At 37.0% G+C, this 14,320-nt stretch overlaps 1 protein-coding gene across 2 annotated transcripts; it reads left to right on the top strand.

The window, feature by feature from the left end:
- The first annotated feature begins 2,354 nt into the window (after nt 1–2,354).
- Nucleotides 2,355–13,731, top strand: MTRF1L (mitochondrial translation release factor 1 like). 2 transcript variants are annotated; one of them, XM_033097724.1, is made up of 7 exons: nt 2,355–2,671; nt 6,307–6,386; nt 8,245–8,428; nt 8,923–9,086; nt 10,562–10,679; nt 12,453–12,589; nt 13,334–13,731. In XM_033097724.1, exons 1-7 carry the CDS (start codon nt 2,413–2,415, stop codon nt 13,532–13,534), a joined length of 1,143 nt encoding a protein of 380 aa, XP_032953615.1. In that variant the 5' UTR covers nt 2,355–2,412; the 3' UTR covers nt 13,535–13,731. The 2 variants fall into 2 exon arrangements, with proteins under 2 accessions (XP_032953615.1, XP_032953605.1); XM_033097714.1 differs by lacking the exon at nt 2,355–2,671 and having other exon boundaries at nt 6,292–6,386; nt 8,270–8,428.
- Nucleotides 13,732–14,320: the final 589 nt, after the last annotated feature.

Here is a 14,320-nt window from a genome sequence, read left to right as displayed (position 1 = left end):
TTGCTTTAATTTATGTCATAAGTACAGTGTTTCTCTCGTACATAATTTTAGGATGTTTGCTAAATATTAAAAAAAATTCAATGTGTTTGGGTCTGTACAATTTATCATATTGAACATGTGTAATTTTTTACTACCATGTTCATTGTGCTTAATAATCTATATCCTTATTTTCGACTCCACAGATATTTATTAGTGGACCATAAAGACATTTTGAATGCACGAATACAACTTAAGAGATACCATGCTTAGTTATTTTGCAATTCGAGAATAACTGTAGGTACTTACAAATGGAATAGATAATCCAAATTACTTTTCCTTGAATTTAAGTTGGTTTGGTTTTTATTCCCCTTTCCTTGAGTCTTTTTTATCAATTTACCTATGTACAATAGACTTCCTGAAAATGCTAGAATTTTCAACATGTAACAGAATTTGAGCATGACAATGTGAGAAAACTCAGAAGTCTCAAACTATGTAAATTTTAGTTTTCAAAGTAAATCAAATTACAGCTGTTTTCATTTGACTATATTGTGTAAACCTATGGATATTATTGTAAAATGCACATGCATTATACCGACTTTTAAAAATGTTTTGAATTAATAAAGAATCCACCAATATATCCTTAGACAAGTTACTGTTTCCTCATTGGTGTTAACACTTATTGTAAGAGAAAAAGGTACACTTATTTATATTACTGAAATTGCTTATCCATCTGAGGAAAAATAATTCCTGGCTGGATTCTTTACATTGTTCTATAAGGTTATTGCTTATTACATTTTGCACCTTTTAGAATAATAAAGTATATTCTTGAAATGACTTGTTTTGAGAATTCAGCTGAGAAATTTATCACGTCGAGTTCAAATGACTCCCACCATTTTTATGATTAAATAAACAATTAAAAGTTGAGTTTAGACTTGGGAAATAACTGTTTCTAATAGTGATAAATAAACAACTTGATCAGTCCTGTTTTATACTGGATCAGAATTAAAGTGGGTTTCCACCACTATCTTAAAGCAAAACCATTTTATAGAGTAATGTGGCTTGAATACACATAGGCGTACTACAAAGTGAGAGGAAGAATTCAGGTAATTAGTTGGAGGTTTTAAAATAGCAAAGCCTATTTTTGTTTGTATTCTGTATTGGGAGAGCCGCGTCATTCTTCCACCTCACTTTGCATTTGTATGAAGAGCTAAGAAATGAATAGAGGAATGTAAGCTCATTTTCTAAGAATTTTATACTTAACCTCAACAGTTTTGATTAGATGACTTAAGGATGACTTGACGTTGTCAAGGGCTCCTGTATTTTACCATTTGATTTTTTAAAAAGAATAAATTACAAGTTTTTTCAGTATTTCAGCTCTCAACAGTGAAAACAGCACTTAGTAGAGCTTGTTCAAATCAGATAGTGGGAGTTCCCAGATTGAGTGCTCAGCCCTCTCACCCGCTAGATCTGTCTTGGTTGCATATATTCCCCCATATCCATTCCTCTGGTGGGCTGTGAAAAGGCCTGTTGAATAAAGCAAAGCATTAAAGCAATAAACTTGAGTATTCTTGGCACCGACCCACTATCTTGAGTTCTTGGGGGAAGGATGGCGGTTGTACCACCGGGGGCGGGGCTCTGAAGGCTTTGCTCCTCCGTGGTTTACTGGCACATGGAATCCCTCAGCCTCTTTAAAAAGCAGCTAATGATAATTTAGGAGTAAGTGCAAATGGTCAGGCAGGAGACGCGGCAAGGAAGTTATCCGAGAATAAGTAAGTTACATGGCCGATAAAGGGCAGGAAAGCAGATACAGCGAAATCACTCGGTGGTTGCCTTCGAGTACACTTGTCACGTCCTGATTAACATGAGCCTTGCCCACCGTCGAAAAAAGAAACATGAGCAGGAAAAAAGGAAGAGGAGTAAACACAAAGTGATACCTATCCTACAATTAACTCTTGGGGACGAAAAACCAGGCTGGCACTGGCACTTTCCTAGCTGTGACCTCAGCCCATGTAGCGAATAGCCTGCCCTTCACTGTGGTACTTGAAATCCTCATTCAGTGCTTGGGAAACCCATCCTCGACCTCAGAAAACACAGTGGGAACCTGCAGGTTTCTCCTTCCGGCCCAACACACCGACCTGGCACCTCAAGAAGACGTTCTGACCCAGCGTTTAGAGGAGCCCAGAGTCTCCGGACCCGCCCCTCACCGCTTTCCGATCTGCTCACTCAACTTCCGGCCTCTGCGAATACTGAGGGATTTAAATACTTGGCCGGAAGTTCCCTCCGAGGCTTCCGGGAGGCCCTTTAAAACTAGCGCGTGCACTGGGCGGAGCTCGGCCAGCTCTCGCCGAACTCTCCAAATTCCGCTCAGTATCGCGAGACTCGCTCTGTTCCAAACTTCCGGTTTTAGCCAGCCTCAGCAGTCGCGGCTTAGGGATGCGGTCCCGCCTTCTGTTGAGTGTTGCTCGCTGTCTTTGGACTCGCCGGACTATTGGCCCGGCTCGCCGATACGTAAGCTGCGGTACTCCGCAGCTGGAGGAGCTGTTCGCCCGCGGCGGGCCCTTGCGGACCTACCTGGAGCGCCAGGCAGGGTCTGAATCCCAGTTGCAGTTCAGGGGTGCTGAGCTGGTGGCGGTAGCCAAGCTGCTAAGCGAGAAGGAGCAGGAGCTGCAGGAAACCGAGCACTTGCTGCATGGTAAGGGCAGGGCCCAGGGAAGCGGGATTCAAAGCAGATTCTTGACTCTTCATTTGCCTTTTCACTAAGCAGCTGGTCGGGTGTCTACACTCTTCCCGAGTTTGAAGCTCTTTACTCAGTTGCAACCTTTTTTGGTTTGGATCAGAGGTCAAAGTATCATGTGCGTTTTGAGCTCATGGTCTCCTGTTTAAGTCTTTGTGTTCCCTTGACACAGTGACCCGCCCCCTTTTACAGAACTTAAGTTCACGTTTATTGATTGAGTATTCAGGGACAGATCATTAGCTCACCAAGGACAAATAAGGCACTGTCCCTGATAGGGGTTCCAGCAGCGCTTCTCAAAGTGTGGCAAAGGGACCACCTGCAGTGGTGTCGAGAGGTGCGTGATAAAACCAGACATATGACTCAGAATCTGAGACTTAGAAACGTATTTTTAACAAGTTTCCCAAGCGATGAGTGTGCATTCAAATCTGGAAGGGTCCTAAGTTTCTGCATTTCTATAAGCTCCCAGGGATGCCAAGCTGCTGGTGGTCCATTGGCCACACATTGAGTAGCACACCTATAGAGTTCACAATCTGGGGAGAGAGAATTAATTATAATACAGCTGAAAAGTGAGAACAGATGTGTGAGTAAAGACCTAGGAGAGCAAGGAGAACTTGTTGGAAAGGTCTTGTGCAAGGATAAAGGCCCACCTTTGAAGGATATAATACTTTAACTTTTATTGATCCTTTACCATACTCCAGACTTTGCTTAGCTTTCTTTAGGTATTAACTCATCCAGTTCACATAACAAACTGAAGTAGGTACTATCCGCCTCATGCGACACAAGAGAAACCTGAGGCATAATAACTCATCTTAGGATATACAGCTTTTAAGGAATGGAATTTTTGGATCCTAATGACTCCAAATCTCATTCTTTTAATCATTGTACTTTGTGTTAACCAAGGGAGAGGAGAGGATGGGGAGTGGTAGGTTGGAACATTTTGTAAGGGGGGGTGTCATATACTAATCTAAAAAGGTTGAGTTTATCCTGGTGGCAGAAGGGAGCCCCCAGAAGCTTTTAGATTCTGGAGTAAATGTTAGACATAGCTTTGTTGCTCAGGAAACTGGGTTTGTGGTAGTTTAGAAGTCAACCTGCAATGAGAATAAAGATGCCGTGGAAAACAAAACCTAATGCAGTAGTCTAAAGTGAGAGTTAAGGAGAGTCTAAATTAAGTGATTGAATAGAAAAGGCAGATGCCCAGAGTGTAAAAACAGGATTAATTAAGGAAAAATCTTTTGGAGAAATATTAAATTGGTTTCGTAGCTTAAGCCAAGTTTAAAGTCCAAATGGATTTAAGGGTTAAGTATTTAAAAAAACTGAACTATAGAGAACTTAACAGAATGTGAAAATTGTTGCAGGCAAAATGTAACACAGTTTAAAAACAATAGAAAATATAATTCAGCAACTCCTGAGTTCTTAATATATGTCAGACACCACTAATTACCAAAAAAAGTATGGAACTACTTTTTAGGAGCTTCTAGCCTAGTGAAGAAGAGAAATGTTTAAGAAGTAAAAATATAAGTGGGTGTTTATTTTGTTGTAATTTCTGCAATAAAGAGCAGAGTGTTATAAAAAGTAGAAACTGGCATTTAATGGATTTTGAAGGATAGGCAGAAGGTTGCCAGCTAGTGTAAGAGAAAGGATTGAAGGCACAGGTAACCGGTAAGGATAAAGTATTAAATTGGGAGATACAATGGCAGGAGCGTAGAGTAGGTGTTGGAGTTGATAATGTAATAAAAACTTGAAACCAGAAGGACAGTTAAGAACCTTCCATGACAAGGAACCTGGTAAAGACCATGGGACGTTAGCACATGTTTTTAAGCAGAGAAGTGACACCTTTTTAAAGAAAGATTAACGTTGGCATCAGTGTTGAGGATGAATTGGAGTATTCTTCAGGGACCCTGGTGGCTGAAATTTAATTAATAGTTTATGTAAATTAAATTGCCCCAGAATTTAGTTCCAATCTCCTTAGACTTACAGAACACTGCATTTCAGAACTTAGAAATCATCCAGCTCAAATCTTTCAATTTATTCTTGAGATAAGGGAGACTCACAGAAGTTTGGTGTGTTCCTTTGAGAGATCCTTAGTGATTGAAGTAGGGCGACGATTCATTTTTCCTTTTTTTCTGATTCAACACATTTTCCATTTACCCAGATTTCTTCCGTACCAAATTCTTGCTAAAATAATTTCCTGCCTTTCCACCAACACTTTATCTTTTTTTTTTTTTTTTTTTGCTTATCTTAATTTTGCTGTTATCATCTCTCCCTTGAATTAATCCTTTTTGCTTTTTGTGCCCATCCCCAAAATAAACTAAAACAAAAAAAAAAATCATGCTACTACTGTCTTAATATTTAATCACATAGTGTTTTAGGTTGTTATTCTTTGAGTTTTTCTCCCCTAGAAAATTGGAAATGTTGTTCTTGCTAACGCAAGCTGGTTAGTATGCAAGCAGGGTTTATTAATAATACATGCTCAGGGAAGAGAACTCCCTAGCCCAGGTGGGTGAGAGAGGCATAGGCCCTATCAGGCCCCCTCCCCTGGTCCTGAGGACTCACATAGTTTGCTGGGTGGGGTGAAGGAGGTACATAATTTGGTGGGAAAAGGTGGTGCATGCTCTTCCATGGGAGGGCGTGACCTCCTAAGCCAGGTGGAGGTCTGTTGACTCAGATCCCTATCTTGCTCCAGACCCCCTCTCCTCATCCCTTGCAAAAACAGATACATGGCTAGAGGCAGTTAATCAAAATTATTTATGAGGTTTTTCTGTAAGCACTATGGACCCCCTCCCTCCCTCCTACATTTTCTAACTTCTACCTAACAGAAACTAAAACTATCTAAAATCCTGCTTTACATATTATCATTCCCAGTTCCCAGCATAGTTGGTTCTTAATAAATGAACAAACATACAAACTGGTACTTTTTCAGAGTTTGATCTTTCAACAGAGAGCACAATTTATAATAGCTTTAAAAATGTCCCCTTCTCCTTTCCATAGGTTGCATGTGGTCCATAGGTTAGAGGAATGAGAAAGTATATTTGTAAGGTAAAAATGAAACCTCAAAGATGAAATAAGAATTAGGATAAAGCCCGAGAGAGAGGAGTGCTTCATGTAAACATTCTGTAAACATTAGGTAGGGTCTAAATATTTGGGTGGATACTGCTTATTAATGAGATATTTACGAAGAATAAGTAACTTTCTGCTTTTTAATTCAGTTTTGGTTTAACTGATGGAAGCTTTTGTTCCCCTTCTGGTCTGCGTAGCTCAGTGCATTTATTTGTTGCACTGTCTAAAACTAAAAGCATATTTATTAATTTGAATATTTCATGAAGGTAGAATTATAGAAAAAGTTTAGTAGCTTACATTTTTGTTTAGAAATTCTTTTTTAATTTTATTTATGCTTCTGTCATCAGAGAAGTTTTTTTTAAAGCTACATGCTTATGAAAACTAATGCATCAAATGCTATTTCTAATTAATGGTAAGTATGAGAAGGACAAGAAAGACATTTTATTTTTCCCTTCAGCTACAATAACAATAAAACTATGACTTTGAATTCTATTGACAATTCAAGGCAAACTTAACCTACTGCCTTTGTTTCTTAGATGAAAATGAAGACTTAAGGAAACTTGCCGAGAATGAAATAACTTCGTGTCAAAAAGAAATAGCTCAATTGAAGCATCAGGTATAGTATTTGTGCAAAGAATAAAGCATTAGTTCTATTCCTAATAAACTTTATTAGAAGTTGATCAAAACAATGTAAGACTTACTAACCAACTTGTTAGTATTCAGAATTATAAACCATTCTTTAAAGCAAGAGAAAGCATACTCCCTAGGGTCCTTTTGTATCATACTGAAAGGATTATACTGCTCTGATACAAGGATGAATGTCACATTAATAGGATTTGCCAAAGGCAATGAAACAATTGGTATTCTACATCCCTCTTTTGGCTTTCTAAGAGACATGAGGGTGGGGGTAGAAAGTGAGTAGAAGAGATTATGAGGTGATGGTAGATTGTGAGCCTGACAGCAGGAATGTTGCTTCATCTTTGTGTCTCTTGCACTATTAGAGTAGGCCCTCAAAAGTTTCAGAACTGAATTGTATTGCTTTGGTTTTATATCTGTGAGAATTGTAGGAGAACGTATAGGAATTAAATGAAGAGGAATCATTACACAAAATTTGAAGAACTACTCTTTGCTAATTCTGTAAGGCAGGGCTTACAAGTTTATAGCAGTTACCTCGGGGGATATAAGCGAAAGAACATGGTAAGGTGAGGAAGAAGCCCAGAAAGGGGGTGGCTTAATTTCGAGATTCTCTTCTCTAGCCAAATGTGGAACTCATGAAAAATGAATGTCTCCAGCGTGTACTCCAGAAGGAAAGTTCCATTATAGCGTGAAAAGTCTCATGCAACTTGCCTTCTACCCATTTTCTAATTTGTGTGTGTATGTGAAATAGAAGGACATATGTATTAAAGGTTTCTGTGAATTGGCTAGTAATTAACAAACAAGTTTAAATCCTGTCATTTGTTAATTCAAGATTTGAATGATCATGTTGCATCTGCATAGAGATGGAAAAGTAGTTAACTACAGCTCCCAACTACCATAAAGTGTGATTATTTCAGGTAGACTTGGGTTCAAATTCTAGCTCTTCTACTTTCTAGCTTTATGATATTGCGCAACTAGATTACTTACCTAAACTTTATCGTAGTTTTCACATCTTATGGTGGAACTGTTAACAATACCTTCCCAAGACTGTTTTAAGAATTAAAGTAGGTAAAGTGCTTAGCAGAGTGCCTGTCATATATTAAAGAACCAATAAATGTTGGTAGCTTTTACTATTTAACTCACCTAATCTAAGAAGCTTTTATCTATGTCCCCTTCCTTAGTACATACTAAAGTGTGAAACATATCATTGTAATGGAAGAAAGACTGAACTAGGCACAAGGATTTGAGTTCTTATACCTGCTCTGCCAGTAACTAACACTTTGCCCTTTAATAAGTCACTTAACCTCTGTTAACCTCATTTTCCTTGACATATAAAATGAAGGAATTGGACCAGATCATCCTCTAAAGGCCTTTTCAGTTCCAAAATTGCCTGTTTTTCTTCCACTTTAAAGAAGCTTAAAAAAATACAACTGCAATTTGGGTGCCTTTATTTTATTTTTCCTGCCACACTCGACTGTAAATTTCCAAACGAAAGAATTAGAATCTTCTTTTGTATTGTACACACAACATAGTGTCCTACTCACAGCAAGTATTTAATTGAACAGAGAACTGATGTAAAGTATACAGAAACACCAAAATAAACAAACCTGTTTTAGCTGAACCTTACAGCATTTGTAATGTAGCTGTGATATTGGTATGTTTTAGAAATTATACGTGTATGGTTCTAATTGGCAAGATGGTTGAACGGTAATCACAATATTAAATTTGCTTAGAGAAACTAAGTAAATTAATTATTTAAAATCCTGCATCTAATCATTTAGCTCTTTTCTAAGTTTTAAATCTCAATTATAGGAGGGGTGATATTTTTTTATTTACAGATTATCTTACTTTTGGTTCCCTCAGAAGAAACAGATGAAAGTGATTTGATCCTAGAGGTCACTGCAGGAGTTGGGGGTCAGGAGGCAATGTTGTTCACAGCAGAGATGTTTGATATGTATCAGCAATACGCTGCATTTAAAAGATGGCATTTTGAAACCCTGGAATATTTTCCAAGTGAAATAGGTCAGTAAAATTTGTTTTGGGGAAAGGGTAGATTTAATTTATCTATGTGTGTCCTAGGAAAAGGGGGTGGAAAGACCATGACGAGGCTTTAGAATTTATTTGTGAGGATGCTTAAGTATTTTTATGCTCATCATTTACTTAATAATTTTGAATACAAATATACCAATTTTGAAATGGTATATCTCAATACTAACCATTGGCTGACTAATGGTCTTTTAAATGGTCTTTTAGACATGTTATCGAATCAAGTCATTAACACCATAAATGCTTACTGTTTAATAATTGTAAGCAACAAAGATACTAAGTATTGCAACACTGAATATCTAGTATTAAAGCAGTGGATATCATGGACTTGCTAAAGATTTCAATGTATTGTACATCTATAGATTGTTTTGTAGCTCTTTTCAATATACTTCAAGATGGCAGAGGGGATCGTCAATTGTTTATAAATGGCAAAAGTAATAAAAGAATTCTATTTTCCCAATATTTTCAAGGTGGCCTTAGACATGCATCTGCCAGCATTGGGGGTTCAGAAGCCTACAAACACATGAAATTTGAGGGAGGTGTGCACCGAGTTCAAAGAGTGCCAAAGACAGAGAAGCAAGGCCGCATCCATACTAGCACCATGACTGTAGCAATATTACCCCAGCCGACGGAGGTAAGGCAGCACAGTCTCCTGCGTGGGATCCTGGGCTCAGCACTGTGCATGCCCCCAGAGTAACACTCACTTTACTGAATTGAGTATCTCCTTTTTTTTTATCATTTGGCCTTCATCATATAGTTTCAGTTAATTTTGAGAATATAGTGTCTCAGTCTAAAAAGTACAGTTTTGTAATAGATGGTAAGACTTAAGGATGTACAAATGATGTAATCTTGCATTGTCTATTTATTAATTTTTCTCTACCACTGAGCTTTGAGACCATCTCTACAGGAGAAACAATATTAACCTACTTTAAATAGTGCTTAAGACTGATTCCCTTTATAATGACTTTTGCTTCATGTGACTGGTTCCAGAATTAATAGCAAGAATCCTGTTTTAACAAGGTGACTAAACAGAATTGCTACTTCATAACCCAATCACACTAAAATGGAAACATTGTTACAGTTCACAATGAGTGTACTTTAGTCTCACAAAGCAAATTCTGTCTAAATAATATTTGTACAATAATTTAGTTGGGAAGTTCAGTTTTGTTTATAGTCCTTCTGCTGAAAAGTGATAGAGCATATTTGACTGGTCTTTCAGGGTAAAGTATGAATGATTTGAGGAGAAAGACGTTTAATTGAGGGCTTCTCTTTACTAACTGTGGGGAAATGTGCTATTTGACTCTCTAGCAGGAGCCAGACCTAGGTATAGTACTTTGGTTTAAGCATCTTCCATGGAAATGGATGAAGGGAGTTTTCCGGAAAAGATGGAGACTGAGGTCTATGTATCATCTCATTTAATTCTTCCGGCCACACAGGGAGACAAGGAGGGCCTATAAATGGTAAGAGTCCTACCGACAGGGTTGTGGACATGTCACAGAGTGGTCCAGAATTGTTCATGAAACAAAGCTTTTTAAATCCAGTGCTTTCCATGGTGACTCCCAGGACAGAGCATTGTCCTAACATCAGGTCCCAGTGTTTATGGATTGAGCTTTACCTTTGACTTTCTGGCTCTGCTATTTCCATTTGTTTCTCTTCTGCCTCCAAATATGTTTAAGTCCTCCTTTAATTAAAATTAAACAAAATAAACCTTTCCCATAGTTTTTTAGCTCGCATTGTTTTTTCCACTGCTAAGGTACTTTTGCCCTCAGAAATATTCCACAAATCTCATTTTATTTTGTATATTTACAGTTCTAATAATAACTAAGTTTTATTCATGTGGTAAGAAGAGGGTAATTTACAGAGAAGTCCAGTATTTGAGGGTTAGGGTTTGTTTTTGTTCTGTTGTATTTTAATCTGCTACTTCTCCAAACAGAAAAGTTTAAAAAACTGTATCCTTCTAACTACTATTGATTCTTAACATTAAACCTTCTGTATTTTACATGAATTGTATACATAACATGTATTTGTAGTTATAAAAGGATAGTTTCTGCCTTTGAATAGTTCATACATGCAATCTTTTTAAATCCCAACTTTCCCTCTTATGTGTAGATTAATCTGGTGATTAATCCTAAAGATTTGCGAATCGACACTAAGCGAGCCAGTGGAGCTGGAGGACAGCACGTCAACACCACAGACAGTGCTGTCCGGATAGTTCATCTTCCAACAGGTACGTGCTTATTTACTCAACATAAAACATTGAAGAAAAATCAAATTCTGAATGACTCAACTAATTTCCCATTAAAATAGCTCCCCAATTACCAAAGAGATATATACTACTAAGGACTATTATTAGATATCAGATTTACTTAGAATCCTTAGCTGGAACTCTGCAAGATAATTGTAAAGCCAGGAAGACGGAGGGATCTAAACCCAGGGCATTTCCGTATTAGTGACTATGATCACTAATCATACCTGTCCTTCCAGGTAGCTTTCTGAACTTTATACTTAGTACTATCACTATTTAAGAAAAAAAAATCTTAACAGTGAAGTTATTATCATGGGTTCTTTATCAGCAGATGCTCTAAATCACTAGATCTTAGCCTTTTTTTGAAGGGAGAAGGACATGGACTCCTTTGAGAAAATGAAAGCTTGGACCTGCTACCCAGAAACATGCTTACATGTAAAATTTTGCATATAATTTCAAGGGCTTCATCCCATTCAATTCACCCACAGACCTCTAGGAGTCTGATTGTAGATAATTAGGCAACAGAGCTATATGAGGTGTGATCAGAAAATACGTGAATGTTTAAATTTTTAAAAATGTATTACCGTAAAAGACACATTGCTGTTAATCCCCCTCAAACTATTCTCCCTTGCTTCGAACACACTTATCCCATTACTCTTGCCACTTTCTGAAGCAGTTCTTGAACTCCTCTTTCATGAGTGTCTTTAGTTGTACTCTCGTGGCTGCCTCGATGTCTTGAATCAATTCAAAACATTTACCTTTTATGATCATTTTAACTTTGGGGAAGAGCCAGAAGTCACATGGTGCCAGATACAGTGAATAAAGTGGTTGAGGACACACCATAATGTTTTTTGACAGAAATTGCCGTACTGGAGCGTTGTCATGATGGAGGATGAAATAGAGACAGAAAAGAGGACTTCCAGAACTGCTTCAGAAAGTGGCAAGAACAATGGGATAAGTGTGTTCTAAGTGAGAGGGAGTATTTTGAGGGGGATTAAAGGCTATGTGTCTTTTACTGTAATAAATTTTTTAAACATTCACCATATATTTTGATCACACCTCGTATATAAATATTTATTAAGACTTCAATATACTATTAGGTAGAACTATATGTTTTAAAAGTATTGCTACAGTGATTTACATGTGATAAAGACCAGATGGATAGCAGACCTCAGTTATCTAGAAAGAATACAAGAATCCCTTACAATGACTGATCTCAAATAGGCATAATTCCCACTGATCAGTAGGGAATGACGGGAGTGATGGATTGATGTTCTTTTTTTAAATATGAGGAAATCCTCATGTTAAACTTTAAAACAATGTCTTGTGTTATACATAGTATATAAATAATGGAAAAAAAGGATGGAAATCCTCAAAAACATTAATAGTGATTATCTCTGTTACGGAGTAACTTTTTTTATATTTCTATTTCTATGATGAGCAGTTATTACTTTTAAAAAAATCATGGTGGCTGGCTGAGGGTACGGAAGCACAATCCATATTAAATGATTAATGCTTATTGTTCAGTACGTAGGCCTTCAGTACTGAAGTACTTTGCACTATAGCTCCAACGTAACTTACCGAGTTATCAGAAAACTCAAAATTTGTTTGTTCACTTTATAGTCTTTAATAGAGTCCTATTTTTTTCCTCCTTGTAAAGGAAGAAGAAAAAGGATGAGAAGGAAAAGGAGTACTCTTTGATAATAAATGAAGATTTTTAAATTAAAACTCTTTAATTCTCATAACACTATTCAGGTGTTGTTTCCGAATGTCAACAAGAGAGATCTCAACTGAAAAATAGAGAGATGGCTATGAAAAAGTTACGTGCAAAACTATACAGCATGCGCCTAGAAGAAGAAACAAGTAAAAGATACAGTGCTAGAAAGATTCAGGTAAAACTGAATTGAAAACAATGCTTCTAATCATAAATATTTTCAAATAACCCAGTTTGGATGTGTTAAAATTGTTCCAATGTTTTTGTCAAAATAAGAAAACAATTCAAGTAGCTCAACCAAGAGCTATACTTGTTTTATAAAAATCTTACATCTCTGCTCTGTTTCCTACATCCAAGGGCATTTTTCTCAGACTTCTAAAAAAAAGGCATATGGAGTCTCCATTCTGAAAATTATGGAAAAGAGAAAACAAACTGAACTTTCTTCCTGTTTGATAATTTTGTAACTGAAGAGCCCTTTTATTAACTCTGTATTTTGGGAAACTCATCACTTTGTCATCACTAAAGATGACTAAATTAATTCAGAGATTATATATAGTATTTAGTTGCCCTTTGAATATCAACTCTGTCCCAGGCTGTATGTATACATCATCACTGTGTAGTCGGTCTTATTTGTCTGTATTTTACAGATGGGGAAACTAAAGTTTAGAGTTGAAATAAATTGCCTGAAGTCACAGAGCACTGAAATGGCAGAGAGCATTCAACTACTACTAATCTGTCTGACTTTAAAGCCCATATTCCTTTTTATGTCATGTCATGTTATTTGAGGATTCACAATGTTTAACACTTGGTTCTTAAATTGTATTTCAATTATAAAGCAAGAGCTAAATCTCCAGGTAAGTTAAATTTGTAGGTTTAGTTGCCCTGAATCTAACTGTATTTTGTATCTTTTGTATATATATAGATTGGAACTAAAGGAAGGTCAGAGAAAATAAGGACATACAATTTTCCACAGAACCGAGTCACAGATCACAGAATAAACAAGTCACTTCATGATCTTGAAACTTTCATGCAAGGAGAGTATCTACTGGATGAACTTGTACAGTCATTGAAAGACTATGCTGATTATGAATCTTTAGTAGAAATTATTTCCCGAAAACTTTAAATTGATTTGTTATTAAAGACTTTGATAGCTTATGAAAATTCTACTACAATAAATCACATTGCGTGTAAATATTAACCGGTATTCTCTTAAAAAATATGAGTCAACACAGTTGGAAAAAATACACATATTTTTAAGACATAAATAATTTATGTAAGTCTTCCCTCAATGTATTAGTAAAAAACATACATACAATATAACCATGACTCTGGTTGTATGTTTTGGACCCTTCCTTACAAGAAGTAGACAAAGGAAAATCATCCTTTGTTGTATGTAAAATATTTAATGAATGATCAAAAATTTGGTTTAACTCTATTATGAAACACTTCAAACATAAATAGTAGAAATATCATAGTAAATATATTAGTCAAGGTCTAGTCAGGAGCAGAAACGATTAATTTGAATGGGGGTAATTTTGATATAAAGAATGTTTAGCTGATAATGGGATTAACTATTGGGGAGAAGTCTAATACACTAGGACTGAGAGAGTATGGAAGCAAAGAACACCCTTAGAAGGGGCTTGTTTTCCCCCATGGTGGAGAGTCAGGCCTATAGAGAGGGTATGGCTGCAGCCTACTTGATGACAGAAAAGTTCCCTGGGCTGTCCTGGTCCAGAGCTGGTCTGCAGGTGGCAGGTCAGGCCTTGCAAACAGAGAACCTTAAACCCTCAGAGACTGGTAAGTAAGAAGCCTCCCACCAGGATGTCAGCAAAAGTTGCTGGAGGGTAACATCAGTAGGTGTCTACATTAATCAGCGTTCTCCAGAGAAAAAGAACCAATAGGTTGTATG

This window comes from Rhinolophus ferrumequinum, chromosome 3, assembly GCF_004115265.2.
Source record: "Rhinolophus ferrumequinum isolate MPI-CBG mRhiFer1 chromosome 3, mRhiFer1_v1.p, whole genome shotgun sequence".
NCBI lineage: Eukaryota > Metazoa > Chordata > Mammalia > Chiroptera > Rhinolophidae > Rhinolophus > Rhinolophus ferrumequinum.
This window is presented reverse-complemented; position numbering and strand designations above follow the sequence as displayed.

Excerpts from the sequence above, each read along its gene's own strand:
- MTRF1L (XM_033097724.1), top strand. The coding sequence starts at position 2,413 with ATGCGGTCCCGCCTTCTGTTGAGTGTTGCTCGCTGTCTTTGGACTCGC. Across the intron at positions 9,087-10,561 it reads TATTACCCCAGCCGACGGAG|ATTAATCTGGTGATTAATCC; the intron begins GTAAGGCAGCAC and ends TCTTATGTGTAG. Across the intron at positions 10,680-12,452 it reads GATAGTTCATCTTCCAACAG|GTGTTGTTTCCGAATGTCAA; the intron begins GTACGTGCTTAT and ends AACACTATTCAG.